Below are 27,802 nucleotides of genomic sequence, written 5' to 3' on the forward strand. Positions count from 1 at the left end.
GGAACTCGCTGCCACAGCATGCCGGGATGGCCACCAACTGGCTGGCATCTATTTCTGGAGACAATGGAGGAGGTGAAGCCCAATGCTAGAAAGGTTGCGGCGCCTGCTGCGGCTGTAGAGACCGATAGGGGAGAGACAAGTTTCGTTGCAGCCGGGGCAGAGGAAGGTTGTCCCCAGAGGATCAGGCAAATCCAAGGGGGGCACGGCTGCCGACAGCTACCAGCCAGGAGGGCTGTCCCTGAATGCCTGTTGTGCAGCCCCACCGGGGACAGGCTTCTGGTTGGACGGGGGGGGGGGGGACTGGGATGCTGGGCGAGGGGGCCCAAGGCATTTGCAAGGAAACCTGAAAAGTGCATGCACTGCTGCTCTCGATATAACTGGAAAGACAAGGAAGAAAGCAGGGAAGAGCTGGCTGCAGGATGAGGCCCCCTGTGCAATCCAGCAGGGAGGCAGTTTTAGGATAGCATGACGGCGCTGGCACTGCTGGAATTGGAAAGCCCAAAGTCCTCTGGTGCCACCAGCATTAGTGGCTGTGCAGCTGCCTCTGGAGTGACCCCAAATGGGATCGGGGCCAGTTGAATCCCGACAAGACAGAAGTACTGTTTTGGGGTGACAGGAGGCAGGTGGGTGTGGGCGAACTCCCTGGTCCTGAATGGGGCAACTGTGCCCCTGAAGGACCAGGTGCGAAGCCTGGGGGTCATTCTGGACTCACAGCTGTCCATGGAGGCGCAGGTCCATTCTGTGTCCAGGGCAGCTGTCTCCCAGCTCCATCTGGGACGCAGGATGAGACCCTCCCTGCCCTTGGACTGCCTGGCCAGAGTGGTGCATGCTCTGGTTATCTCCCACTTGGACTACTGCAATGCAGTGGCGTAGCGTGGGGGATGCAGGGGGGGCCGGCCGCACCGGGCGCGACATCTGGGGTTAGGGCAAATCCACAGGTTAGGGGGCGCAAATCCACGGGTTAGGGGGCGCAAGTTACTTGCCTTGCCCCGGGTGCTGACAACCCACGCTACGCCACTGCTGCAATGCACTCTCCATGGGGCTACCTTTGAAGGTGACCTGGAAACTACAACTAATCCAAAACACGGCAGCTAGACTGGGGACTCCGAGCGGCCGCCGAGACCACATAACACCAGTCCTGAAAGACCTACATTGGCTCTCAGGACGTTTCCAAGCATAATTCAAAGTGTTGGTGCTGACATTTAAAGTCCTAAACGGCCTTGGTCCTTTATATCTGAAGGAGCGTCTCCTCCCCCATCGTTCTGCCCAGACACTGAGGTTCATCTCCGAGGGCCTTCTGGCGGTTCCCTCCCTGCAAGAAGCCAAGTTACAGGGAACCAGGCAGAGGGCCTTCTCGGTAGTGGCGCCTTCCCTTTGGAACGGCCTCCCACCGGACGTCAAAGAAATAAATCTGACTTTTAGAAGACATCTGAAGGCAGACCTGTATAGGGAAGCTTTTGATGTTTGGTGCATTACTGTATTTTAATATTTTGTTGGAAGCTGCCCTGAGTGGCTGGGGTATAAATAAATTATTATTATTATTATTATTATTATTATTATTATTATTATTATTATTATTAATTATGGCAGCCTTTTCCTGCTGCCCCTGACATTGAAAGGCCCGCTGCCTCTGAGCCTAGAGGCTCCATTTGCGCCCCCTTGAGAGGCTCGCCTGCCAAGCTCGCCTTCTCGGTCCTCGGAGCCCCTGCCGTCCAGCCCCGCCTTCGCGCCCCCCGCAGCCGACGGGGCGGCTCCCCTTCCCGGCGCCGCCTCTGCCGGTCCTGCCTCCGGGGCGGAGCGAGCGGGGACTACGAGTCCCATCAGGCCCGGCCCCGTCCGCCCCGCTCACTTCCTCCGCAGCCGCGCCGAGGACAGCCAGCCCGGAGCCCCGCGCAACGCCACGCCGCGCCGACGGGCTGCTCGACGGGGCCGCCTCCTGCCTCCGCCGCCGCCGCGCCTCGCTCGCCCCCATGTCGGCCGTCGCGGCCGGCTCGGCAGAGCTCCTAAGGGGCGACCGCGCCCCCTCCCTGCTGGCAAGTAGCGCCCCCCCCCCCGGAGGGTCCCTACGCCAGGGCTGGGGGGCCAGACACGGGTCGGGGAGGGGCGAGACACGCGTCGGGGAGCGCACCCTCCTGCGAGTCCAAAAGACCCCAGGCGCCCCCCGACGCCGCTCCGGAGGGTCCCTGCGCCAGGGCAGGGGGGCCGGACGCGCGTCGGGGGCCGGGACACGTGTCGACGGGGCGCCCCCTCCTGCGAGCCCCTGGATGCCCAGGCACCCCCCACGCCGCCGCTCCGGAGGGTCCCTGCGCCAGGGGTGGGGGCCAGAAACGTGTCGGAGAGCGGGACACGTATCGACGGGGCGCACCCTCCGGCAAGCCCAAGGACCCCTGGGTCCCCAGGCGCGCGCCCCCGACGCCGCTCCGGAGGGTCCCTGCGCCAGGGGTGGGGGGCCAGACACGTGTCGGGGGGGGCGGGCGGGCGACGGGGCGCCCCCTCCTGCGACCCCAAAGGACCCCCGGTGCCCAGACGCCCCCACCCTGGCGCCGGGGGGCTCCGTGATTTTGGTCAGCCGTCGGGGGCCAGGCTGTCCTCGCCGCTGCCCGTCGGGGCCGCGCGCCACGGTGCCAGCTGCCCCGCCCCTGGCGGCTTCTCTGCCCGGGCTCGCCCTGCCCTCGCCCTGGCGCAGTTCCCGAGGGGGGCGAGACCCGCGTCCGCTCGTCGGGGCCCGGGGAGGGGGATCCCGCCGCCCCCGCCGTCTCGGGTCTGGCTCGCTGCGAGGGCGCCTGGGGAAAATGCGTAAAGGCGGACTTTCCTGGAAAGAGCTGGGTTCCAATCCCTCCCGGGCCATGACGCTCGCTGGGTGCCAGCCTGGCCAACCTCACCGGGTTGTGGGGAGGGGGAAAGGAGGAGAACCACGAGGCCGCCTTGGGCTCCTCGGGGGAAAGGCGGGATAGCAATGCAATTAGTAAGAACAACAGCAAAGATAATAAAGAAAAGTTGGAGCAGGGCAGCAAAGAAGCTGAGTAATTCAGAGATGGGCGCCCTATGGTGGGCTGAGCAAAGGAGACCCCCTTGACCTGGTGCTGCAAAGTCTGGTGGAGGTGCCATGCGCATGCTCCCCTCCCCATCTCTGGCTGCTCCCTCCCTCTGGACAGTGGGGCCCTATAATAATAATAATAATAAATTTTTATTTATATCCCGCCCTCCCCAGCCGAAGCCGGGCTCAGAGCGGCTAACAATAAAAGTAACACAGTTTAGATAAAATCCCAATCAATTAATTGACATACATTCACCTCTGAGCAGGAGGCAGCCCTGGGCACGGCTGGGGTGCAAACAGACGCCCTGCCCTGGGGGCTTTCTGATGAATGTGGGGGGCCCAGGACCCCTTGAAACCAGGCTCTGCCCCAGGAACACATTTTTAATGCCAGCGACTATCTCTGGGGCAGGTGGCATTGTAACTGCCGGACGTGGCTTTGAGCAGCGGCTACAGGAGTGCCTGGACTTGGGGGGCAGCGTGGGTCAGGGGAGGAGCTGCATGGCACAGACTCAAATCCCCTATGGGCATTCTTGGGGGGGGGGCTCCTTGCCTCTAGTGCACCTGGCCGGGTACCAGGAGGCTGGGCCCCCTTGGGCCTGATCCTGCTGCGGCAAGGCTCCCCTGTGGTTCTCAGCCTGCCTTCTCCCCCCCCCCCCCCCGCCTGCAGGGGGCAGACCAGGCAAACTATGAGGACGAGGACCTGGCGGGGGAGCTGATGGACGGGGGCGACGAGGAGCCCCGGGCGTGGACCCTGCAGGAGAAGGCTCTGCACGAAGCGCGGCTGAAGGCCAAGGCCAAGCGCCGCCTGCGCCGGACGTCCTCCCGCGACTCCAACCGCGAGTCCCTCTCCGAAGGCGGGGAGCCCCTCCCCGACCCCAGCAGCCCCAAGGGGAAGAGCCACAACCGCAAATCCCGCATGGGCAAAGGCCGGGGGCTGCCCAAGAAAGGTAGCGATGCCCACCCCATACCCCTGGCCTCCTTGTGCCCGCTGCGGGATCTGCCAACGGCCGGAGTGGCTGCAGCCGTCTTGGGGGGTGTTGTTTGGGTGACGCCGCTCAGCCCACCTCTCTCTCTCTCTGTCTAGGTGGCGCAGGGGGCAAGGGCGTGTGGGGGGCCCCCGGGGTGGTCTACAGCTACCAGGAGCCGGACGCCCGAGACCCCAACTACGACGAAGTGGCACAGGTACCCTGGGGGGTGGTCTTCCCAGGCAGCTATCCTTTTCTCCCCACCCCGGGAGGGGAGCCACGTGCCCCGTTGCCATGGGAGACCTTGTCCCTCCTGCCCCACAGCCTGCAAGGGGGCATAGAGACCCCTTGGCGGCATAGAACTTGAATTGTCGAACGCAGGATGAAGGATCCCAGCCCCATGGCCAGGCAGTGGGCACGGAGACGGCCTTTGTATGCCAGGTGCAGCTGTTGCAGTGGGTCTGGGAAGGGGGTGCCGATTGGCAGGGGTTATTCTGGCTGCTGCAGGCGCCCTCCCTTCAGTGCAGGCCTGGGACCCGAGCCGGGGGGAGGAGGAGAGGGCAAGCCAGCCGCCAATTTCCTCCAGCCACTTGAGCCCCTGGCGCTGCCCACCTGGCCCAAGGAAAAGCTGAAACGAGGGTCCTTTAACTGGAGGGGCCCCCTGCCCCTTGGGGGGTGTCTTCCGCCATGATCCCCACAGCAATGGGGCAGCCCACACCTTCTGGGGACTATGCCCCTTGGGGCTCATGGGCTGCCGGTTCCAGAAGGCTTGACGTTGCTCCGGCTGGGCTCTCTGCCCCCTTTCCGGGGGTCTTCTCTGGGTGCCCGGCAGGACCCTGCTGGAGAAAGGGGCAGGGTCCTCCTGGGCGAGGGGTTGTGGGGCTTGGCAAGCCTGACCCCTCCCTCTGTGCCGCCTGGCTCTCCCCAGGGGGACACGGTCTACGCCACGGTGGTGCCCGAGCTGGAAGAGGAGGAGCTGGAAAAGGCCGTGCAGCCCATGATGAAGGAATACTTTGAGCACGGAGACACTCTGGAGGTGGTGGTGCGTATTCCCGGGCCGGAAGCAGGATTCTGGAGAGGCAGCTGGGATTGGGGCCCCCTCGGATGTTTGCTCCCTGGGCCCCCGGGGAATTCTGCTGCAAGCCAGAGGGGGCTCTCTGGGGGCAAGGGAGGGAGGGCAGGAAGGGATGTCATGGAAGAGGAATTCCAGAATTTTAGAGTTGGGCAGGGACCCCCAGGACTCATCCAGCCCCACACCCCACCAGTGCAGGCGTCGCAGCTAAAGAATCCCAGGCTGGCAGCCCTCCGACCTCTCCTTAAAAACCTCCTGCGAAGGAGAGGCCATTCCCTCCAAGGCGAAAGAACGGATCCAGGGACAGGGTCACTTCTTCCTCGTTCAGAATCGGACGCTGGATCTGAGCTCTGGGGAGGGAGGGGGGCATTTGTGAGGCCAAGGGAGCCTTTTATCGGCTACTTTAAAATGCTGCATTTTAAATTGCATTTTATGTTTTTACTGTGATTTTATTGGTGTTAGCTGCCGGCTCTGTCCGGGAAGGGTGGGATATAAATAATTTTATTATTATTGTTTTTATTATTTGGAACGGCAGCTGGGGAAGTCTGGCCAGGGCGGGGGCTCTGCTCCCCTTCTCCTGCGCCAGTCGGTTCTTGAAATAAGCAGTGTGATGAGACCCCCCAGAGTGGGCAGGTGGCCTTGATTAATCTGCCGGCAGTAATGAGAATGGTAATATCGAAGGTCAGCGAATCCCAGATCCCCTTTGGTCCTTAAGAGGCTGGGCTCCCTCTTCTGTCTCACCCTGAAGCTCAGGTGCCAGCAAATTTCAGAGAGGATGAAAGTCATCCCTTCCGAGCCGACAATTCTGTGATTCGTTGGAATTTCTTAAACAGGTTTCTGGGGTGATTTCTGCACCGCAGAGGGTTGGACTAGATGGCCCTATGGGGTCCCTTCCAACTACAGTTCTGTGATTCTATGGGAGTGAGAAGAGCAGCTTGGCAAGCTCCTGTCTGTGCTGGGCAGAAGGGAGTCCCATTTGGAGGGCCACCAGCCCTCCTTCTATCCTGCCCACCCGAATGCCCCACTGAATAATATAATAATAATTTTTTATTTCTACCCCACCCATCTGGCTGGGTTTCCCCAGCCACTCTGGGCAGCTTCCGACAAGAGATTAAAAATACATTAAAACATCAGTCATTAAAAGCTTCCCTAAACAGAACTTCCTTCAGATGTCTTCTAAATGTCAGATAGTTGTTTTTCTCTTTGACATCTGATGGGAGGGCGTTCCACAGGGCGGGTGCCACCACCGAGAAGGCCCTCTGCCTGGTTCCCTGTAGCTTCACTTCTCGCAATGAGGGAACCGCCAGAAGGCCCTCGGAGCTGGACCTCAGTGTCTGGGCTGAACGATGGGGGTGGAGACGCTCCTTCAAGTCTACCCCACTGGAAGGGCAGCGAGGGCGTCTCCATGGGGCCTCCACCATGGACTAGCAAGAAGTGCTGGTTCCTAGCCAGGATGGCTCTGCTCTGGAAGGAGGCAGTCGTGCTTCCGAATATCACTTGTTGGAGACGGCAGGAGGGCAGAGGTTGCTCTTGTGCTCAAATCCTGCTTGTGGGGTTCCCATAATGGGCAGCTGGTTGGCTACTGGGAGAGAAGGATGCCAGGCTGGGTGGACCATTGGCCTGATCCAGCAGGCTATAATAATAATAATAATAGTAATAGTAATAGTAATAGTAATAGTAAGTCATAATAATAAATTTTATTTATTCCCCGGCCAGAGCCGGGTTCAGAGTGGCTAACCACCAATAAAATCACTGTAAAAACATAATGGGGGAAAAGAGAGGGGGAGGGGGATTTTAAATGCAGCAATTTTAAATGCAGCCTTATGTCCTGCCCCCAGGGCAGTGTGGCTGTGGACAGATCCTGCCTCCTCAAAACTTCCTTGCCCGCCTTGCTCAGAGCGGCCAGGCCACCCCAGTGAGATGGGTGGGGTGCAAATAGCAAAATTATTGTTGTTCTTCTTATTGCAGGAGCTGCTCCGCGAGCTGAACCTGGGTGGGCACAAGGCGTCTGTGCCCTCCCTGGCCGTGGCGCTGTCTCTGGAGGGCAAGGCCAGCCACCGGGAGCTGACTTCCCGCCTGCTCTCCGACCTGGTGGGGAAGGTGATGAGCCCCGAGGACATCGCGGCCGCCTTTGACCGGACGCTGAGCGACCTCCCCGACCTCATCCTGGACACCCCTGAGGCCCCACAGGTGGGTTGCAGGCCTAGCCCTGCAAGGGGAAGCTGGGTTGGGGGGAACGGGGGGCAGACGGACATGTGACCCCTCCGCCCCCTGTGTCCGTCTTTGCAGATGCTGGGCCAGTTCATCGCGCGGGCTGTGGCGGACCATGCGCTGCCTCTGGACTTCCTGGAGCGCTACAAGGGGCGCGTGGACTGCGAGCATGCTCGGTGAGAGGGCCAGGCTCACGGGGGGAGGTGTGACCCACTCAGTGCTGGCATGCACCCAAGGAAACGGGGGCAGTTGGCAGGCTGGTGTGCCGGGCAAACTCTGGTCCTTGGCGCAGCATGAATCAGCAACCCAGGCTTTAGAAGACAGAGCGCACTGTTCAGCAGAGAAATGGGTGCGCAAACAGAGAGGCTGTGTGAGCATATTTACAAGCAGCTTCTATTCAGCGTAGATCAGGACAAAAGGAAACACGTCTGATCTCCTTTGTGTCCAAAGCAAAACAGAAAGCTGTACACAAACGGAAGTTCCCCGCATGCAATGCTGGTGTGTGTTGCAGACATGCGACACGCAACTCTCCCGTGTCTGTTCCTTAAGGTGGAACGGAACTCTCAACACTCAGGGCCGTCTTAAGCATATCCGGTGCTGTGGTGCAAAGTTCCCTCCGCCACCCCCCCCCCCCCTGTTTCCCAGAGTTTTCCAGGGAGGACGGCGCTGCCAGCGGGGCTGGAGGAGGCGGGCAGTGGCTGGAGGGCGGCTCCTCCGGCGGGGAAGAGGCGGAGGCTGGACGTGGCGCCTCTCGGCTCAGCTGGCTGCTTTGTGCCGCGGTGGCCGCGGCAGACGGAGGCTCTGGGCGCGGTGCTGCTTTGGCTCTGCATGGCGGAGCTGGGCGAGGGTGGCGAGCTGATGCCGGGAGGTGCCGTGTCCAGCCTCCACCTCTTCTCTGGTGAGGCGTTCCCAAAGCTAAGGAAGGATTGAACTCTGATTAATAAGAATGCACACAGAGGCTGGACCAGCAAGACTCTGGGAGGAGTGTGTATAATAATAATAATTCCTGTCCACCCTGCGACCCAGGTCGTTTTAGTCACAAAAGAACTTTTTACACAGTGTACACAAGAACCAATCAGATTTCCTCTGAGCATTTCAAAACCCCAGCATGGGACAAAGTTAAAAGTTAAAACTACAAAGAGCTAATTTCCTACTTGAGCATGCATATGTATTTCAGAGTACAGGCATACCTTGGGTTGAATGCGCTTCAGGTTGAGCGCGTTTGAGTTGCGCTCCGCAGCAACCTGAAAGTAACAGAGTGCAATACTTCCGGGTCTCGCTACTTGCGCATGCGCAGACGCTCAAAATGACATCACGTGCATGCGCAGAAGCAGCAAAAAGCGCCGCGCATGTGCGCAGACGTGCCGTCGTTGGTTACGTTTGCTTCTAGATGCGAACGGGGCTCCGGAACGGATCCCGTTTGTATCTAGAGGTACCACTGTAAATAAAAGAGGAAGCGAAGAGGAATGCTTTTAGGAAACTCTGGAGGTCATAAACAGGAGAGGCAGGATTTACCATCTCCTTATGAACTCTCTCCCTGGCCCTTAAGATTAACAAAACTAATAACAGCTACATCAAAGCTAACTATCATCTTTCGGACCCAGGATGCCTGATGCAGAAACTGGCCTGTGTTGAGAATGCTTATATGTGCCTGTCAGGCGTAGAAAATGAACAGTAGAGAAAATGGCCAGAATTGCAGAGGCTTGTGGGATCAGAAATTATTGTCAATGAATCAAGCCCAGCCAACGCCATGCTTTCATCGTGGACACAATGGCTTGATGCCTATTTTATAATTCCTCATAGTAATCCCACCTGACCCCCACACTCCGGATATTTGCACTCCTTCACCTGGCACCCTTCAGAACATGGCGCCCTGGCACCATGTGCCACTATCCTCCATGGGTAAGACTCCCTTGGACCCCCTCTCCCTCCCCGCTGCCCCCTCTTCCCTGATGTGGGGCTGCCGCCTTCTCTGCAGCGCATGGGGCCAGGTTACTCCTGGGTGTCCCTCCCAACCCTGCAAAACCCTTCTCCGTTTCCAGGGCTGCTCTGGACCGCGCGGCCATCCTCTTGCGCATCAAGCGGGATGTCAACCGCCTGGACAACGTCTGGGGCGTGGGGGGCGGACAGAGGCCCGTCAAGCATCTCATCAAGGAGGTGAGGCGGCGAAATGGTTTGCGGCCAGCTTGAGAAAAATGCTCAAATGCACCGTATTTGGTGGGGGTGTAAAAACATAAATCAGCTTTGGAACAATATACGTGAAGAATTAAAGAGAATATCTTTAAAGATATATTTAAATACCGGTATCTTTCTGAATATCTTTCAAATATCTTTGCAAAAAATTGGAAAGGGGGAATATGTACCCTCAGATTTTTGCCAAATTCCAAAATTTGGCAAAATTAACTGCAATACGAGGAAAATCAAACCAAAAAACAAAGAAAGAATGGAGTTGCGTAAGAGAATACTGTATATAAAGAAACATTGTTTCAGAATAGAAATATCGATATGCAGAATAAGAACGTAAAGGTAAAGGTACCCCTGCCTGTACGGGCCAGTCTTGACAGACTCTGGGGTTGTGCGCCCATCTCACTCAAGAGGCCGGGGGCCAGCGCTGTCCGGAGAGACTTCCGGGTCACGTGGCCAGCGTGACAAAGCTGCATCTGGCTAGCCAGCGCAGCACACGCAACGCCGTTTACCTTCCTGCCAGTAAGCGGTCCCTATTTATCTATTTGCACCCGGGGGTGCTTTCGAACTGCTAGGTTGGCAGGCGCTGGGACCGAACAACGGGAGCGCACCCCGCCGCGGGGATTCGAACCACCGACCTTTCGATCGGCAAGCCTTAGGCGCTGAGGCTTTTACCCACAGCGCCACCCGCGTCCCTTAAGAGAAAGGGTAACAATAAGCAAAACACAGAAAAGCTTATACCAGAACAAACTTAGTTGGTCTATAACGGGCATAGGCAACCTTCGGCCCTCCAGATGTTTTGGGACCACAACTCCCATGATCCCTAGCTAACGGGACCAGTGGTCAGGGATGATGGGAGTTGTAGTCCAAAACATCTGGAGGGCTGAAGGTGGGGGGTGCCTGGTTTACAACCGTAATCCGTTCCGGGGGTCCGTTTGCAAACCAAAACAGGTTGTGACCCAAGGCTCGCTTTCGCCAATGGGGCCTCCAAAAAACTATTTGTTCGTTATCCCCCCCAAAATGGGTTGTCATCCCATAAAAGGTTGCAAACCGGGACACGCATTTCTGGGTTTGACGTTTTTGTAATCCACGGCGCATGCAAACCAAGGTTCCACTCTGCAAGTCTTCCAGGGGCTCAGAGGTGGAGCAGCCTTTGAGTCAGAAGCCTCCGTTTCTGGGCAGGATGCATCCCCTCTGAGCCCCCCAGTTGCGGAGCCGAGTCTCGCCTTCCCTAGGCCCCACTTGGCCTGGCTGCCCTTTCTGGGACCGGCCCCACGGAGCAGCGACGCTTGCAAAGGCAGCTTGCGTCTCCTGGCCTTGAACTCCCCCCAGTTCTGCCAGTCACTGTCTGGGGAGACACAGCAGCTGCTGTTGTGCACGGCTGGGGGGGGGTGTTGGCAGATAAGGGGCTGGAATTTTGCCTTGGTGGGGGTCTGGAGAGGTGCTGCGTCCTGCTTGGACCCAAATCAAAACACCAAGGCGTTTCCTTCTTGGGGGGTGGCAGAATTCCTTGCAAAACTTGGGGAGTGCCAGTGCCCCAAAACTGCAGCCTGCCTTTCTAGGCTTGGCTGGGGGGGGGAGCTGTCCTGAGCTGTTGTGGGGCTCAGTGCTCCCTGCTCTTCCATTATTATTATTATTATTATTATTATTATTATTATTATTATTCCAACAAATTTTAGCAAATTCAAAAATTCAAATTACATTTTACAATTTCAGTTAACCCCCAGCTTCCTTTTCTGGTTTGTAACATACTTGTTTGTTCTGCTTATAAGTTTATATCCCTTATATGCTAAAATTAACATTGTCTTCTTAATCTCTTCTTAAATTTTTGTCCATTGCAAGTGTATTACTCAGATCCTGCCAGTGAGTTCATTTCAGTGCATTGCTTCTGTATACACATCCTAAAAGGTTCCCAATCTTTTTAAAAAGTCTTTATGTGTGCTTGCCATGCTTCTTTCGCTGGTCTCTCTCCGCTCTTCCAGATGAACCTCTTGCTCCGCGAATACCTGCTTTCGGGCGAAGTCTCTGAGGCCGAGCACTGCCTTCGCCAGCTGGAGGTGCCTCACTTCCACCACGAGCTCGTCTACGAGGTAGCGCAGGGCATCCTTCGGGGCCCTTGGGTGCTGCCTGGGGACGGGCAGTGCCCGCCTCCGGGGGCTTGGCAGCTCTGGATACTGGGCACGGCAGACAGCCGGAGCTGGGCCTCGCCCGGTCCCCCCTGAGCCCTTTCCTGGCCTTCTTCCCCAGGCGGTGGTGATGGTGCTGGAGTCCACGGGCGACACGGCCGTCGCCATGATGGTGCGGCTGCTGAAGGTGCTGTGGCAGACGGGCCTGGTGACGCTGGACCAGATGAACCGGGTGAGGGCCGCCCCCTGGGATGGGCGCAGCGGGGCTGTCGCCTGGAGTTCTGCAAGGCAGGCCCAGAGAGGCCAAAGAATGGGGGGTTTATGTTGCACAGCGCCCTGAGATCTGCGGGTATTGGGGGCTGTACCAGTTGAATTAATAATAATAGTAATAATAATAATAGGAAATTCTAACCAGAAATGGAGTAAAGATTGGCTAACATTCAAAGAATATCTTTAAAAGTATGGTAAGAACACAAAACTCCCGACAGATTTGGTTGAATCTTTAAGTTCAAGGAAATTAGAAAGTCAAAATTTCTCCAGATAATTAACCGTAAAGAATAAAAGAATAATAAAAATGAAGTGTGTATAGACTGGTAAGCAGAATGAGGTTAATGGATGTGTAAGGTCAAATGAGGTGTTGGTGGTCAGTGTCTATGGTCTGTTTATGTGGTCTTTCGTTTTGTTTATGTTCTATGTAAATTGTTTTGTAATCAAGGGGGGATAATAATAATAATGATGATAATAATAATATTGTGCTAATGCAGTCCGGCAGGGAGGCAGCCGTGCTGCTCTGGGGGGGGGGTCCGCCCTCAGGCCCCCCCTGCGCTGACCCCCTCCTGCTTCCTCCCCCCCCCAGGGCTTCCAGCGGGTGTACGATGAGCTGGGAGACATCAGCCTGGACGTCCCGCTGGCACACAGCATCCTGGAGCGGCTGGTGGACCTCTGCTTTGAGGAGGGCGTCATCACCAAGCAGCTGAGAGACGCCTGCCCTGCGCGGTAGGTCAGGCTCCGCCCTTCTTGCCCTCTGCGCAGTGTTCCCAAAGCAAGGAAGGATTGGACTCTGATTAACAGAATACACACAGAGGCTTGACCAGCAAGACTCTGGGAGGGGGGCCAGTAATAATAATCCTCCCCCCCCCCTCGGCCCAGGTCGTTTTATTCACAAAAGAACTTTTTACACAGTGTTCGTAAGAATCAGATTTCCTCAGCATTTCAAAACCCCCACGTGGGACAAAGTGAGATCAGAAGAAATCCTGTTAACTACAAAGACTACTCTGAGCATGCATATATATCTGAGAGTAGATAAAACAGGACTAGAGGAATGCAATCAGGTCATAAACAGGCAGGGAAGGGAGGAAGGAAGGGAGGGAGGGAGGGAAAGCGTATTTCCTTGTGAACTCTCTTCCTGGCCCTTAGGATCTACCTAAAGATTAAACTACATCAACTACATCTTTATGACTCAGGATGCCTGATGAAGCAACTGGCCTGTGTTTTGGAATGCTTCTACGTGCCTGTCAGGCAGAGAAATAGGACATAAATGCAGAGGCATAGCTAGATCAGAAATCATATCAAAATGGCTCAAACCCAGTCAATGCAATGCTTTCACTGTGGACACAAATGGCTTGCTCCATATTTTCTATAATTCCTCATAGCAATCCCACCTGATCACTACACTCTGGGGTTCAGGCAGGGAGAGGGCAGAGGCCCCGAGCGCCACGCTTGCTGGTCCGGCAGCCTCTCTCCCAAAACGGCTCAGATCCTGCAGGGCGCTTTCCCGCACGCAAACGTGCACCAGGGAGAGCAGGGGCCTGGAGTGGGTGGGCCACTGGCCTGATCCGTCCGGCTTTCCTGATGCGCTCCTTGCGTCTGACGGGCGCTGGAGCCCCCTCCGTTCCGCCCCAAGTTCCGGGAGGGTCCTTTGTTCGTCTGAACCAGAGACGGAGCAGTTTGCTAGGTCTCTCCAGACCCAAAGCCTGGTCATCTCTTTGCTCTTCTTTCAAGGGTCAGAAGAAGAGAATTGTGGAATTGGGGGACCCCCAAAGGTCCTCTAGTCCAACCCCCTGGAATCGCAGCTAGCTAGTTTTTCTCTGTGTGTGTGTGGCAGGATGGCTGCGGCCATTACGGGGCTGCGGGTCTTTGCAGACTGGAACGGGAGTGGGTTCTGGGGTGGGGGGCCTGGGAATGGGGCAGCGAAGATCCAAAGGCTTTGTGTGTGGTTGTGTGTGTTGTGTTGTCACTCTCTTCCCCCCCCCAACTCACTCTCTCCTTCTTTCCTTAGGGGCCGGAAGCGCTTTGTCAGCGAGGGGGACGGCGGCCAAATCAAGCCCTAGCTTGACGCTTCCAGCCCTGGCCTCTGCCCCCTGCGATGCGCCCCCAGCCCAGCAGGGCCTGCCAGCTTCAAGGGAGAGGCCAGGAGGCTGCGCCAGACACCCCTCGCCCCCCCCCCACCAGAACCAACCTGGGAAGGAAAGGGAGCTTCAGCCGCCACATCTGGGTCAGCCTGGCGAGGGGGTCAAAAGAAGGAGCTTGCCCTCTCGCAGGGCACCCCATCCGGGTCTTGCCCCCCTCCTCCAGCCCCCCCCAACGCATCTCAGGAAGCAGAGGGGAGCCTGGGGCCCTGGTCCAGCGGGGATGGCGGCCACCTTGGCATTCCTGGCCCTATAGGGCTCCCTAGGGACCCAGGCTTCCTCCAACAGGTCTAGCCCCTTGCCGCGTCCCAAAAGGGCACAAATACCTCCCCCAAAGCCCCCTCTGCAGTCCCCTAATTTCTGTGGGGGGGGAGCCCTATCCTTGCTCCTTAAGGCGGGGGGGGGGGGAGGAAGATCTCAAGGTCTGGGGAAGCAGGTATCGGGGAGGGCAGAGCGGCGTCTCGTGAGCACGGCTGGAATATAAGGTGGGGGGTGGAGATGGGGAGGGGCCTGATGTCCTTGCAGCGGTGGGGGGAACGGGTGGCACGTGGAATATCTAAAAATAAAAACGTATCCAAAGGAGCTGGCTGTGCCCGTCTCTTCCTGCGACTGGTTGGGGGCAGGGACAAAAGGCTCACGGGGGCAAAATGGCCCTGGCAGGGGCACGGGCGTCACCCTCACACAAGTTGCAAAAGGTTTGACACACACACACACCCGGACACATAAAAGCAATAATAGATTATTTTCAGGCAGGTAGCCGTGTTGGCCTGACGCAATCTGAAGAAGTGTGCATGCACATGAAAGCTTATACCCAGAACAAACTTGGTCTATAAGGTGCTACTGGACAATTTTTTATTTTTTATTTATTACTTATACCCCAGCCACTCTGGGCGGCTTCCAACAAAAGATTAAAATACAATAGTCCGTCAAACTTTAAAAGCTTCCCTAAAGAGGGCTGCCTTCAGATGTCTTCTAAAAGTCAGGTGGTGGTTTATTCCTTTGACATCTGGTGGGAGGGCGTTCCACAGGACGGGAGCCACTACCGAGAAGGCCCTCTGCCTGGTTCCCTGTAACTTGGCTTCTCGCAGCGAGGGAACCGCCAGAAGGCCATCGGAGCTGGACCTCAGTGTCCGGGGAGAACGATGGGGGTGGAGACGCTCCTTCAGGTATACTGGACTGAGGCCGTTTAGGGCTTTAAAGGTCAGCACCAACACTTTGAATTGTGCTCGGAAACGTACTGGGAGCCAATGTAGGTCTTTCAAGACCGGCGTTATATGGTCTCGGCGGCCGCTCCCAGTCACCAGTCTAGCTGCCACATTCTGGATTAGTTGTAGTTTCCGGGTCACCTTCAAAGGTAGCCCCACGTAGAGCGCATTGCAGTAGTCCAAGCGGGAGATAACTAGAGCATGCACCACTCTGGCCAGACAGTCCACCGGCAGGGAGGGTCTCAGCCACATGGAGAGTTGTGCTTCAGCACCTTCAGAGAACCAAGAAGGGCGACTTGCTTCTCGTGTGGTCCTGCGTCAGGTGGCAAAAGCATCAGAGAAGCTCAGGGACCCATTCCTCACAGGAGCTGGAGAATTTCCTTTATGTTGCATTATATCCCACCTTTTTTCCCCCTCCAAGGATATCAGGGTGGTGCATGTGGTTCTCCTTTAATCTGCACAACAACCCTGTGAGGCAGGCAAGGCTGAGAGGCTTCGTGGGAGGCAGTGGGGTGTAGTGCTCAGAGCATGGGTGGGCAAACTACAGCCCGGGGGCCGGATCCAGCCCTATTGCCTTCTAAATCCAGTCCCCAGATGGTCCGGGAATCAGCGTGTTTTTACATGAGTAAAACATGTGCTTTTATTAAAAATGCATCTCTGGGTTATTTGTGGGACATAGGAATTCATTCAATTTTTTCTTCATAATATAGTCCAGCCCCCCACAGGGTCTGAGGGATGGTGGACCGGCCCCCTGCTGAAAAAGTTTGCTGCCCCCTGGGTCAGAGGGTCGGCCTGGGACCTGAGGGAGACACGGGTTCAAATCCCCAGCAGCCACAAAGCTCCCCGTGAAACCCTTGCGCCAGTCACTCACGCTCAGCCCGGCCTGCCCCACAGGGTCCTTGGGACAAAAAAATGGGGAGAACTGTTTGCCACTTGGAGCTCCTTGGGGGGAAGGTGAGATATAAATGCAATAAATATAAAAATACAGCCTGGCTGGGATTTGAACCCTGCTCTCTCTCAGGTTGACACACTACCCACTAGGCAACCCTGGCTTTTTAATGGTGCCTGGGGACTTCGGGAGGTATGGAGGAGCTGCCCCACACCTTTGCAGGGGCTGAGGGACCCATTTTGGCAGCCTTGAAACCCCTGTGGCGGCTCTCAGCCTTTTCCAGGTCCCGCCTCTGACGGGGGGGGGGGGTGAAGTGGGACAGGTGGTGACCCAGAAGAGGGGCCCTTGTCTCTTGGGGGGGCAGTATTTGAGGGCCCCCCCATGTGACGGGCCCTGCTCTCTTGGCTCTGCTAGGGTGGCTGTTTCCTTGGTGTCCTGCTGCAGCTGGATCAGGTCCGAGGAGGGACCCTTCCAGGCCGGCCTCCTGTTGCCCCCCAGGGACAGTGTGGTGCAGTGGTTAGTGTCCAACTGACCCCAGGTTGTGTCCTCGAAGCGACCAGCATAAGTCTGACCAAAGTGCGGGAGGCAGTGGAAGACAGGAGGGCCTGGCCTGCTCTGGTCCAGGGTCCCTGTTTTATGTGTTGAATAGATGCTAGATGGTCATTGATGGACCTCATAGGGATCGCAAGCCATTTGCACATAACCAAAATATGTATTTTATCAAAGTCAGTGTTGAACTGAAATACAATGAAGAAGTACGTTCAGAGTGAAATACAATATTATTTTGTACATTAATACAAAATACAAGTATATTACTAGTGAAATTGTTAAGCTCTAACTGTATGTAGGTTTTATTTTAGCTGTTTTTTATCATATATTTTGGAAATGTACATCCAGTGGTTTTTCCTTTGATTTTTTTGGGGGGCCCCCCAAAATAAAGGGGTCCCTAAGCCAGAGCTTTTTGAGCTTACGCGTCAATCCGGCGCCCCATTGCAGAGGCTCCCTCCCTGATCGATGGCAACGCCGCCCCCTTTTGCAGAATCCCTGCAGGCGGAGGCGCATGCGCGGGATGCCAACCTCTCGCCGGGCGCCACGCACCCTTTGCCAGCCCCGACGGGGGGGGCGGACCCCGAGCACTTCCGGGGTGCCATGCGTGGTGGAAGGCGGGGAGAGGGCAGGGACTACATCTCCCAGAGTGCACCGGGCTTGGGGCGCCGCGGGGCCTGCCGGGAAAGGTAGTTCCGCCCGCGTCGGGGAGCCGCGTGGAGTCGATCCGGAAGGGTGAGCCAGGCGGCGCTGCAGCCCCCCGACGGCGCTTTTGGGGAGGGGGATCCCGGGCAGGATCCTTGCCCGTCGGGGGCCGGGGGAGACCCCGATCGGCCCCCGATCTCCTGCCCACCCGACCGAGCCAAACCAGCGTCTCTTTCCCCTCTCCCGCCCCGTCGGGGCTGCAGGTGCGGCGGCGGAGGATGGCCCGCGAGCGGCGGCGACCGGGACCCGAGGCGGGGCGGCGCCCGGCGGAGAAGGGACCCCCGAGGGCGGCGTCGGGGGCGGCGATCGGGGCGAGGAAGGGGCGCGGCGCCGCCGTCGGGGCTCCGGGGCAGCCCGGGCTTTCCCGCTCCCGGCTGGTGGCTGTGCTGGCGCTGGGCTCGCTGGCGCTGGGCTTGGCGGCCGTGGGCTACGGCGTCGGGGCGCGGCGTTGGCGGGCGGCCCGCGTCCTCTCCCTGCACCCGGCGCCGCGCATCCTCGACGCCAACAGCAGCGGCCCCCAGGCCCAGCCCGGACGCTTCTGGGGCTCCTACCGGCCCCAGGTCTACTTCGGCATGAAGGCGCGCAGCCCCCGCTCGCCCGTCGCAGGTGAGAGGGGGGGGGGTCGGGCTGGATGACCCCCGGGGGCCCCGTCCAACTCGGGGCTTGGGGCGCCCAGAGGGCACAGCTGTCAAAGGGAAACCCCCTTATTCCGAATAGGATTCCTCGCAAGAAAAGGGGAAAGTTGACAGCTAGGCAAAGAGGGCAGGCTGGGGCAGGGTCTTGCCCATGCACCCGGCGCCACTGGCACCCTTGGCCCAGGTCTACGTGGCAGGTGGCACAGAGTCTGGAGCCTTCAGGAAGCTCCTGTTGGCATCCATTTATCTCAAGAGAGCAGCGTTGGGGCAAAGTCCGATTTGGACAGGTGTCACGCTTTCAGCCTATGGCCCACGTCCAGCGCAAAGCAGACCCCAGGTAGCTACTGCTGGAAAGATACTGCCCCCATTGCCCCCCACTCACCCAGCAAAGGAGAGAGCGCTGGCATGATGCGACTCGTGAGGAGCTGGCGTGTGTCACAGGCTGCTGGAACCATGGAAGGTTCTTTGTCCCAACAGCTGTTCCTCACCAGCTGTTTTGGACATAGCTGTCAACGTTTCCCTTTTTTTAAGGGAAATTCCCTTATACCGAATAGGATTCCTCGCAAGAAAAGGGAAAAGTTGACAGCTATGGTTCTGGAATCTGTGCCCCAATCGTTCTGATCTTCGTGTAAAGGTTCCTCCCAGCTCTGCAATTGCTCAACCCTCTCCCAAAATCTGGGCATCATCCGTGCTCCAAGAGGAAAGAAGGGAGCCAGTGAGTTCTGCAAGTCAGGCAGAGATTTATTTATTTCTTAAAATAATTTTTTATTAAATTTTCCATTTTAACAATCCAATCAGATCACATTAAATATTCCAGATTATACAAATACATATCATATAGTCCAAATATTCTGCCAAATTATAAATTTTTATTGGGACTTCCCATGCTTCAAGTTTGGGGGTGGGGCTCTGATCATCTCATATCTCTGCTGCCTTGAGTTTCCAATAGTTCTTCCTGTTGTGAACCTTCCTTCTCAAGTCAGGCACCGATTGGGCTTGCGAGGCTGCCGTCCCGGCCTCTGTCCTCGTGGAGCGTGGCCAAGAGACGAGGAGGCAACGGGGTCTGTGCCCTTGCTGTCCCCGGCAGAGTGGCTCTTGCCCTCGCTCTCCGCATTGCAGGGGTTGGACTAGATGACTTTGGAGGGCCCTTCCGACTGCCATTCTGTGGCTCTTCCTGCAGGCCTCATGTGGATGCACCAGCTGGAGGGGGACGTCCGGCTGCGCCACACCTGCGAGCAAAGCGACGGCCTCCCGCGCTACGGCTGGCTGCTTCACGACGGCGTCAATTTTGGGGTCCAGGAGATCCAGGACGTGGGCCTCAGCCTGCAGACGGAGTTTGTGAAGCGACCTGGGGGTCAGCACGGGGGAGACTGGAGCTGGAGGGTCACCGTGCGGCCCGAGGTGAGTGGGGAAGAGCCAGCAGGAGAGACAGGCATCTCTTAAGGAATAATAATAATACTAATAAATTTTATTTATACCCCGCCCTCCCCGGCCAGAAGGGACGCAGGTGGCGCTGTGGGTTAAACCACAGAGCCTAGGACTTGCCAATCAGAAGGTTGGCGGTTCAAATCCCCACGACGGGGTGAGCTCCCATTGCTGGGTCCCTGCTCCTGCCAACCTAGCAGTTCAAAAGCACATCAAAGTGCAAGTAGATCAATAGGTACCACTCCGACGGGAAGGTAAACGGCGTTTCCGTGCGCTGCTCCGGTTCGCCAGAAGCGGCTTAGTCATGCTGGCCACATGACCCGGAAGCTGTATGCCGGCTCCCTTGGCAAGTAAAGCGAGATGAGCGCTGCAACCCCAGAATCGGCCACAACTAGACTTAATGGTCAGGGGTCCCCTTACCTTTACCTCCCCGGCTGGAGCTGGGCTCAGGGCGGCTAACACCAGTAAAAATACAATAAAAATATAATAGGGGAAAAAACAAAAACCCCAATTGAAAATGCAGGTTAAAATGCAATTTAAAATGCAGCCTCGTTTTAAAAGTAGCCCATAGATCAAAACGATAAGGGGAGGGAAACATAAGAGTCAGACTGAGTCCAAACCAAAGGCCTGGTGGAACAGCTCTGTCTTGCAGGGCCTGCGGAAAGATGTCAAGTCCTGCAGGGCCCCGGTCTCTTGTGACAGAGCGTTCCACCAAGTCGGGGCCAGTACTGAAAAGGCCCTGGCCCTAGTTGAGACCAATCTAACCATCTTGCGAAGTGGGACCTCCAAAGTGTTATCATTTGTGGACCTTAAGGTTCTCCGCAGGGCAGACCAGGAGAGGCGGTCCTGTAGGTATGCACCCATGGCATACCTGGAGGAGTATGGCATACCTTGTGGAGCTGGAGGGGGGTGCAGGGGGGCTCCTGCCTAGCTGTTACCAGGCCCAGGCGTGCTTGCACCTAAGAAGAGCCTGCAGGATCAGGCCAGTGGCCTGTGGGAAACTCGCAAGCAGGATTTGAGCCGAAGAGGTGAGCTTTGCTGCCTCCGAGCATGGAAGCCGAATGCAGCCGTTGTGGCTCATAGCCACTGCTAGCCCTCTGCTCCGTGGCTTGGGCTGCTGGCTCCTTTGCAGGCCTTCAGACGGGAGCCCTGGCACCCACCTGCAGGCAGACCTCAGCCGGGGGGGGGGGGGGGGGCTACACAGCGTAACTTGATTTTAAGCACAAGGAAGCCTCTGGTTTCCTTGCCTTGTTCGTTCCAAAACACGCACAGCCCTTGAGGACATGAAGATAATCCACCGCATCGCTCTCCTTCTGACTCTTATCTTATCCCGTGACCTCGAGACGGCGGCCGAGGCCCCAAACTCTGTCCGAGGGGCGGAAGGGAGCCAAGTTTCTCCCAAGTTTAGAATGCATGGGGCTAGGCAGATGATGGACTTTTCTAGCCGACCTGACTGGAAGAGTCAGCGACCAGAAGGAGGAGGAGTACCAGGAGGAATGGATGAAATTCAAAGACTATTTAGTAAAATATGTTAAGATAACTTAATTGGGAAAGTTTGCAAATATCGGATAGGCTTAGGATTTAAATATGTGATGTTAGAGGGTAAAATGTTTAAAGTTAAAAAGAAAAGAAAGAACAATGTTAAGTGATTAAGTTAATTTTTTGAGAAATTTGGTTTTGAAAAACTGTTACAAAGATATATACTGAAACTCAGCCAGAGGGATTAGAGGAGATCACCTAACCATGTTATGAAGATTGGATTAAGTACAGTTAAGATTTATGTTTGTTTGTTTGTTTAATTTTTTTTGGAAAATCAATTAATAAAAAAAGGGGGGGGAATAGAATGCATGGGGCTAAACGGCCCCGGCTGCCCCAAGATTCTCAGCCAGGATGCAAAGGCCTGTCTCAGATCCGGTCCCCGAGGCTTCGACCCACAAGTCTCACCCAGAGCGGGGCTCTCAAAGACTTAGAAGCAGACAGGCGCCCAGGCAGACAGAATCCTTGAATGGTAGACTTGAAAGGGGTGCCAAAGGTCCTCTAGTCCAACCCCCCTGCTGTGCATCCATGACAGAGCTCACCCTCGCACTCAATAATAAATAATAATAATAATTTTTTATCCATACCCCTCCCTTCCCGGTTCAAAAACCAGGCTCAGGGTGGCTAACAACCAATTTAAAACACTTAGTTGTAAAAGCAGCATAAAATACAGTATAAAAACATGAATAACAATAAAACTCAAAGTTCAGAAATCAATTTAGGGGAAATTCATCTAATAAGCATTAGATAATCCCCAGGGCTAGCTGGCTGAATTGGTCCTACTTGGGCCAGCGAGGAGGCCAGGGGAGAATTAGCTGTGGGGTCTCAGAGCGGGTGATCTTCATAAAAGGGGAGGGAGGGAAGAGAAGGGAAATAAAAGATCAGGCTGGATTCAAATTAAAAGCCAGGCGGAATAGCTCTGCCTTACAGGCCCTGCGGAAGAAAGTTAAATCCTGAAGTAATAATAGTAATTATTATTATTATTATTATTATTATTATTATTATTATTATTATTATTTATTATTATTTATAGCCCACCCATCTGGCTGGGTTTCCCCAGCCACTCTGGGCGGCTTCCAACAAAACACTAAAATACAATAACCTATTAAACATTAAAAGCTTCCCTCAACAGGGCTGCCTTCAGATGTCTTCTAAAAGTTTGGTAGTTATTTTTCTCTTGGACATCTGGTAGGAGGGTGTTCCACAGGGTGGGTGCCACTACCGAGAAGGCCCTCTGCCTGGTTCCCTGTAACCTCACTTCTCACAGTGAGGGAACTGCCAGAAGGCCCTTGGCGCTGGACCTCAGTGTCCGGGCAGAACGATGGGGGTGGAGACGCTCCTTCAGGTATACTGGGCCGAGGCCATTTAGGGCTTTCAAGGTCAGCACCAACACTTTGAATTGTGCTCGGAAATGTACTGGGAGCCAGTGTAGGGCCCTAGTCTTCTGGGACAGAGCATTCCACCAGGTCGGAGCCATCACTGAGAAGGCCCTAGCCCTGGTGGAGGATAGTCTGACTTCCTTAGGGCCCGGGACCTCTGGTTATTCATGGACCTTAAGGTCCTCTGCGGGGCAGACCAGGAGAGGCGGTCCCTAAATACGAGGGCTGTAAGCCACAAGGCAGGGAGAGGAGTCTTGTGGCTTCCTGACGGTGCTTTCCTGTCCGCAGAGAACTGGCCCTCCGGCCCCCTTCATCTCCCTGCTCTTCTACGTGGCGACGGACGGGCAGGGGTCTCTGCAGCCTGTGGTGGAGCAGAAGACCGGCCGCTTGGCATCCCTGACGGGCACCACAGAGGAGCTGGGCCACTTCACCATCACCTTCCAGCCGCCCACCAACGAGGCTGGCACAACACCTCTCTACGCCAGGTACCCTGCAGGGCAGAAGTGCCACAATTTTCAGTCCTAGGGGGCGGGGTGGGGATGTGATTGTGTCTCCCTTAAGTAAGAACCCAAGCCGAGGTGAATGGATCAGGCCCATGGCCCAGCATCCTGCTCTCTGAGGGTGGCAACACGAGAACGGGGCCTTTTCTGCAGTGGCTCCCCATTTGTGGGATGCTCTCCCCAGGGAGGCTCACCTGGGGACTTCACTATACATCTTTAGTGCCAGGCTAAACGTTCCTCTTCAACCAGACCTTTGGCTGATTATCTGATTTATATACCGCCCATCAGCTAAAGATCTTGGGGCAGTTTACAAGACATTGGGTACGGGTAATGTATACATTCCAGTTGGCCAATTTAACTTGCATACTGTTCAGTCATTACGGTACCAAATTATGATCAATGCAATTCTAAAATTAATATTAAGATATTAAAATATAACGAATCATATTCTACGGCCTTTTAGTTCTGTTTGTGGGAAGGCCGGTTATGATTAGTTTTGCTTTTGCTTTAATTATCACATTTTTCCGTGTATAAGACTAGGTTTCCCCCCTAAAAAATAATGCCAAAAATTAGGGGGCGTCTTATACACGGGGCCATCTCCCCCCATTTTCTTAAACCGGAGTCCCCCCAAATAGGAGGCATCTTATACATGGGGGTGTGTTATAGACAGAAAATACGGTATATATTTTGTGCTACTATCCTTTGTTTTTATCTTGTGAACCGCCCTGAGATCTGTGGGTGAAGGGGCACTATATAAATGAAATAGATAGATAGATGATAGATAAATGATAGATAGATAGAAAGATAGATGATGAATGGATAGATAAACAGATTGATGATGGTAGATAGATAGATAGATAGATAGATAGATAGATAGATAGATAGATGATGGATAGATGATGGATGGATAGAAAGATAGATAGATAGATAGATAGATAGATAGATAGATGATAGAGATAGATAGATAGATGATAGATAGATAGATAGATAGATAGATAGATAGATAGATAGATAGATAGATAGATAGATGATAGATAGATAGATGATAGATAGATAGATAGAGAGAGAGAGAGAGAGAGAGAGAGAGAGAGAGAGAGAGAGAGAGGATGGATAGAAAGATAGATAGATAGATGATAGATAGCTGCCTCTGACCGTGGAGGAAGAGCAGTAGTCCTTGGCGCTGATTCTCGCTCCCTTTCTCCCTCTCCAGTTACAACCACCTGCAGGCAAAGGCCGAGGGGCTGGACCGCCTGAGCGACGTGGTGAAAGCCAGCCTGACCCCTCGCTTCACCTTCGCCCCCCCAGGAGCCCCCAAGCGCCGCTACTTTGGGGTGGATGCCTCTCACTCCCCGGCCGGGGAGCGGGCGCCCCCTCACAGCCAGCTGCTGGTGCACCAGGTGACGGTGTCCCTGCCCTGCCGCCTGGAGGTACTCTTTGAGTCGGGCAGCGCGGGCGACCGTGCCGGGCGTCTGGCGGGCGAGGCTCTGTCGCAGGAGCTGGGCCGGCACACGGCGGCCTTTGAGCGGCGCTTCGAGGAGGCCTTTGGCCTGGCGCACAAGGGCTTCTCCCCACCGGAGCAGAGTTTTGCGCGGGCCGCCCTCAGCAACATGCTGGGCGGCATGGGCTACTTCCACGGGCGCTCGCTGGTGCAGTCGCCCCACGCCGAGCTCCCCCAGCCCTACCCAGAGGCGCCGCTCTTCACGGCCGTGCCCTCGCGCTCCTTCTTCCCCCGGGGCTTCCTGTGGGACGAGGGCTTCCACCAGCTGCTGCTGGCCCGCTGGGACGCAGCCCTCAGCCGAGATGTGCTGGCGCACTGGCTGGACCTCATGAACGCCGAAGGCTGGATCCCGCGGGAGCAGATCCTGGGCGCCGAGGCCCGCGCCAAGGTGCCCACGGAGTTCGTCGTGCAGCACAGCAGTGCCGGAAACCCCCCGACACTCTTCCTGGCGCTGCGGCAACTGCTGGCGCAGGAAGCTCTGGAGACGGACTACCTGCGGCGCCTCTACCCGCGGCTGCAGAGCTGGTACGACTGGTACAACAGCACGCAGGCCGGGCCCCTGCCCTTCACCTTCCGCTGGCGCGGCCGCGACCGGGACACCCAGGCGTTCCTGAACCCCAAGACGCTCACCTCTGGCCTGGACGACTACCCCAGGGCCTCGCACCCCTCGGAGGACGAGCGCCACCTGGACCTGCGCTGCTGGATGGCCGTGGCCTCGGGCGTCATGGCGGAGGTGGCCACGCGGCTGGGGGAGCCCGCCGAGGAGTACCGGCGCATGGCGGAGGCGCTGTCGGACGGGCAGCTGCTGGACCAGCACCACTGGGCCGAGGCGCTGGGTACCTTTGCCGACTACGGCAACCACACGCAGGCAGCGTCCCTGGAGCGCGAGAAGCTGCGCCCCCCTCCTCCGGGGCAGCCCCTGCCCACGCCGCGCCTGCTGCGGGTGGTGCGGAAGCCGCCCCGGCTGCAGTTTGTGGGGGGCGCTTTTGGCTACGTGAGCCTCTTCCCGCTGCTGCTGCAGCTGCTGCGCCCCGACTCGCCGCGCCTGGGCAGCCTGCTGACCGACCTGCGCAGCGAGAAAAAGCTGTGGACGCCCTTTGGGCTGCGCTCTCTGTCGCGCTCCAGCCCCTTCTACCTCAAGCACAACACGGAGCACGACCCCCCGTACTGGAGGGGCGCGGTGTGGGTCAACATCAACTTCCTGGCCGTGCGGGCTCTGCAACACTACGGCCGGCTGGAGGGGCCCTTTCGGGAGCAGGCGGCCGCCCTGTACCGGGAGCTGCGCGCCAACGTCGTGGGCAACCTCTACCGGCAGTACCTGGAGAGCGGCTATGTGTGGGAGCAGTATCACGACGGCACGGGCAAGGGCCAAGGGTGCTACCCCTTCACGGGCTGGTCGGCCCTGGTGGTGCTCATGATGGCCGAGGAGTACTGAGCTTCCGAAAGTGCCAGGCTGCCTCTGCCATGCTCTTGGCGGGCGCGGTGCCCGCCTCCTCCCCTCAGGTGTTTTGACTCCTGGGCAGCTGGCCTCGACTGCTCTCCCTCCAGGATCTGACTTCTAATTTTCTAGCGAAATAAAGCTGTGAAGCTGGACGTGCCAGTGGCCTCTTGCGGGAAAGGAGCTGGGCTGGGGCAAGAAGCCTCTTCGGGCTGCTTTGGCATTCCCATGCGCTGCCGCCTCTGGAGTTCGGGGCGGGGAGGGGAGATGGTCTTGGAGTCAGAAATGAAGGCAACATGAAAGGGGTTTGTGCGCTCAGAGCGGCTCCCAGGGGCTGCTGGTGAATCTGCACTTGGGATTTTACTTATTGTTATTTTGCAAAAGTTATATGCCACTTTATTGTTTTGAAAAACCCTCAAAGCCTTTACATGTTTTTAGCTGCTGGGAGGGAGGGTTTTGACTGGTCCCCTGCCGCTTACGGTTTGGGGAGTGCAGCTACAAATGTGCTGCCAGTTAACAACTTTTTGAAGCCTTGGGGATTAATGGGTTTATGGTGCTATAAACTGATGTGAACTGGGATCAGCTGCTTCAGGGCCACAGCGTGTTTCTCCACACTCAGAGAATAATAAGAGTTGTAGAAGGGACCTTGAGGATCATCTAGCCCAACCCCTCTGCAAGGCAGGAATATGCAGCTGTCCCAACCAGTGATCGAACTTGCAACCTTGGCGTTATCAGGACCAGAGTCTAAGTAACTGAGCTCTTGCAGCCAGGCAAACAGAGATATATGCATGCCTGTAAATGTAGCCACACAGGCCATCAGCCTTGCCTGAATTCCATCCCAGTGCCAATACTTAGGTGGGCAAAATGGCACCATCTGCCCACAGGAGGGAGGGAACCCCCCCCCCCAGCCCAGCCTTCAAATCCCAACCCCAGAGGACAGAGTGAGCTGAGCACCACAGGATCTTGCCTGACTGGTTGCTGGGAGATATGGAAATCCCCTCCCCCCCCCCCCAAAAAAATCATCTGCTACCAGAGTTTTTTCCGTGGAGCTGCCCAGAGCTTGAATGTCCTGCCTCCAAGGAGGCTGCTCTGGACCGCAGCATCTCTCACCAGGCCATCTCAAGGCACCCAAAATACTTAATGGCTTCCCCATGCCATCACCTTTCCTGGGCTGCAGGCCCCTTCAGCAGTGATAGCTGGAGGGGAGAGGGCTCTTGTGGTTGGATCCTGGTTACCCCCTGGCTGGCCACTGTGAGAACAGGAGGCTGGTCTAGATGGGCCGTGGCACCGATTCAGCTGGACTCCTCGTCTCCTTAGTGCTGCCCTCCGGTAGCAGCTGCGTGGAAATCTGGGTTGCCACTTGCAAGAAAACTGTTTTGGCACAGGGTGCTGCAGCCAACCATTCCCCGTCCCGGCCAGATTCCCAAAGAGTGTCCCCCATTCACAGGAGACAAGTGTGGCCCTGCTGCATGTGTGGACTTGGGGTTCAGGCAGATTCCTCAGCTCTTGGACCTCTGGGTTTCGAGTCCAGAGGCTGGCATATGAGGTGGATTTGTGGACAAACTGGTATCGTGAAAGTTTGTGCCGTCTCCATTGTAACCCCCCACCCAATGAGTGCCCCCTGCCCTAGTTAGGAAGCAATGCATAAATGCAGCCCACCATTCATTTTAATATCTGCTGATTCTCTAGCCACATTTGCCTCCTTATAGAGACTGGCTCACTTGCTTCACTATGTAGCCTGGATATTGCATGACTTCCTCACTGGGCAAGAAATCATGCTAAGGATTCCCATTGCTTTCCGGAACGAGTCATTTGCACACTTGTACTGCTCTCACTATTTACCGTATTTTTTGCTCTATAAGACTCACTTTTCCCCTCCTAAAAAGTAAAGGGAAATGTCTGTGCGTCTTATGGAGTGAATGCAGGCTGCGCAGCTATCCCAGAAGCCAGAACAGCAAGAGGGATCGCTGCTTTCACTGCGCAGCGATCCCTCTTGCTGTTCTGGCTTCTGAGATTCAGAATATTTTTTTTCTTGTTTTCCGC

At 56.2% G+C, this 27,802-nt stretch overlaps 2 protein-coding genes across 3 annotated transcripts; both read left to right on the plus strand.

Moving 5' to 3' along the window:
- The first annotated feature begins 1,825 nt into the window (after nucleotides 1-1,825).
- Nucleotides 1,826-14,585, plus strand: LOC114604476 (programmed cell death protein 4-like). The gene is made up of 11 exons (XM_028744597.2): nucleotides 1,826-2,033; nucleotides 3,705-3,984; nucleotides 4,122-4,219; nucleotides 4,931-5,044; nucleotides 7,043-7,264; nucleotides 7,364-7,461; nucleotides 9,328-9,442; nucleotides 11,452-11,559; nucleotides 11,717-11,827; nucleotides 12,452-12,591; nucleotides 13,874-14,585. Exons 1-11 carry the CDS (start codon nucleotides 1,971-1,973, stop codon nucleotides 13,923-13,925), a joined length of 1,401 nt encoding a protein of 466 aa, XP_028600430.2. The 5' UTR covers nucleotides 1,826-1,970; the 3' UTR covers nucleotides 13,926-14,585.
- Nucleotides 14,586-17,262: 2,677 nt separating this feature from the next.
- Nucleotides 17,263-25,914, plus strand: MOGS (mannosyl-oligosaccharide glucosidase). 2 transcript variants are annotated; one of them, XM_077933662.1, is made up of 5 exons: nucleotides 17,263-17,378; nucleotides 17,552-17,954; nucleotides 19,164-19,384; nucleotides 22,612-22,808; nucleotides 24,034-25,914. In XM_077933662.1, the coding sequence occupies exons 2-5, from the start codon at nucleotides 17,567-17,569 to the stop codon at nucleotides 25,754-25,756; spliced, it is 2,529 nt and encodes an 842-aa protein (XP_077789788.1). In that variant the 5' UTR covers nucleotides 17,263-17,378; nucleotides 17,552-17,566; the 3' UTR covers nucleotides 25,757-25,914. The 2 variants fall into 2 exon arrangements, with proteins under 2 accessions (XP_077789788.1, XP_028600419.2); XM_028744586.2 differs by having other exon boundaries at nucleotides 17,332-17,954.
- Nucleotides 25,915-27,802: the final 1,888 nt, after the last annotated feature.

Source organism: Podarcis muralis, chromosome 9 (assembly GCF_964188315.1).
Source record: "Podarcis muralis chromosome 9, rPodMur119.hap1.1, whole genome shotgun sequence".
Taxonomy (NCBI): domain Eukaryota; kingdom Metazoa; phylum Chordata; class Lepidosauria; order Squamata; family Lacertidae; genus Podarcis; species Podarcis muralis.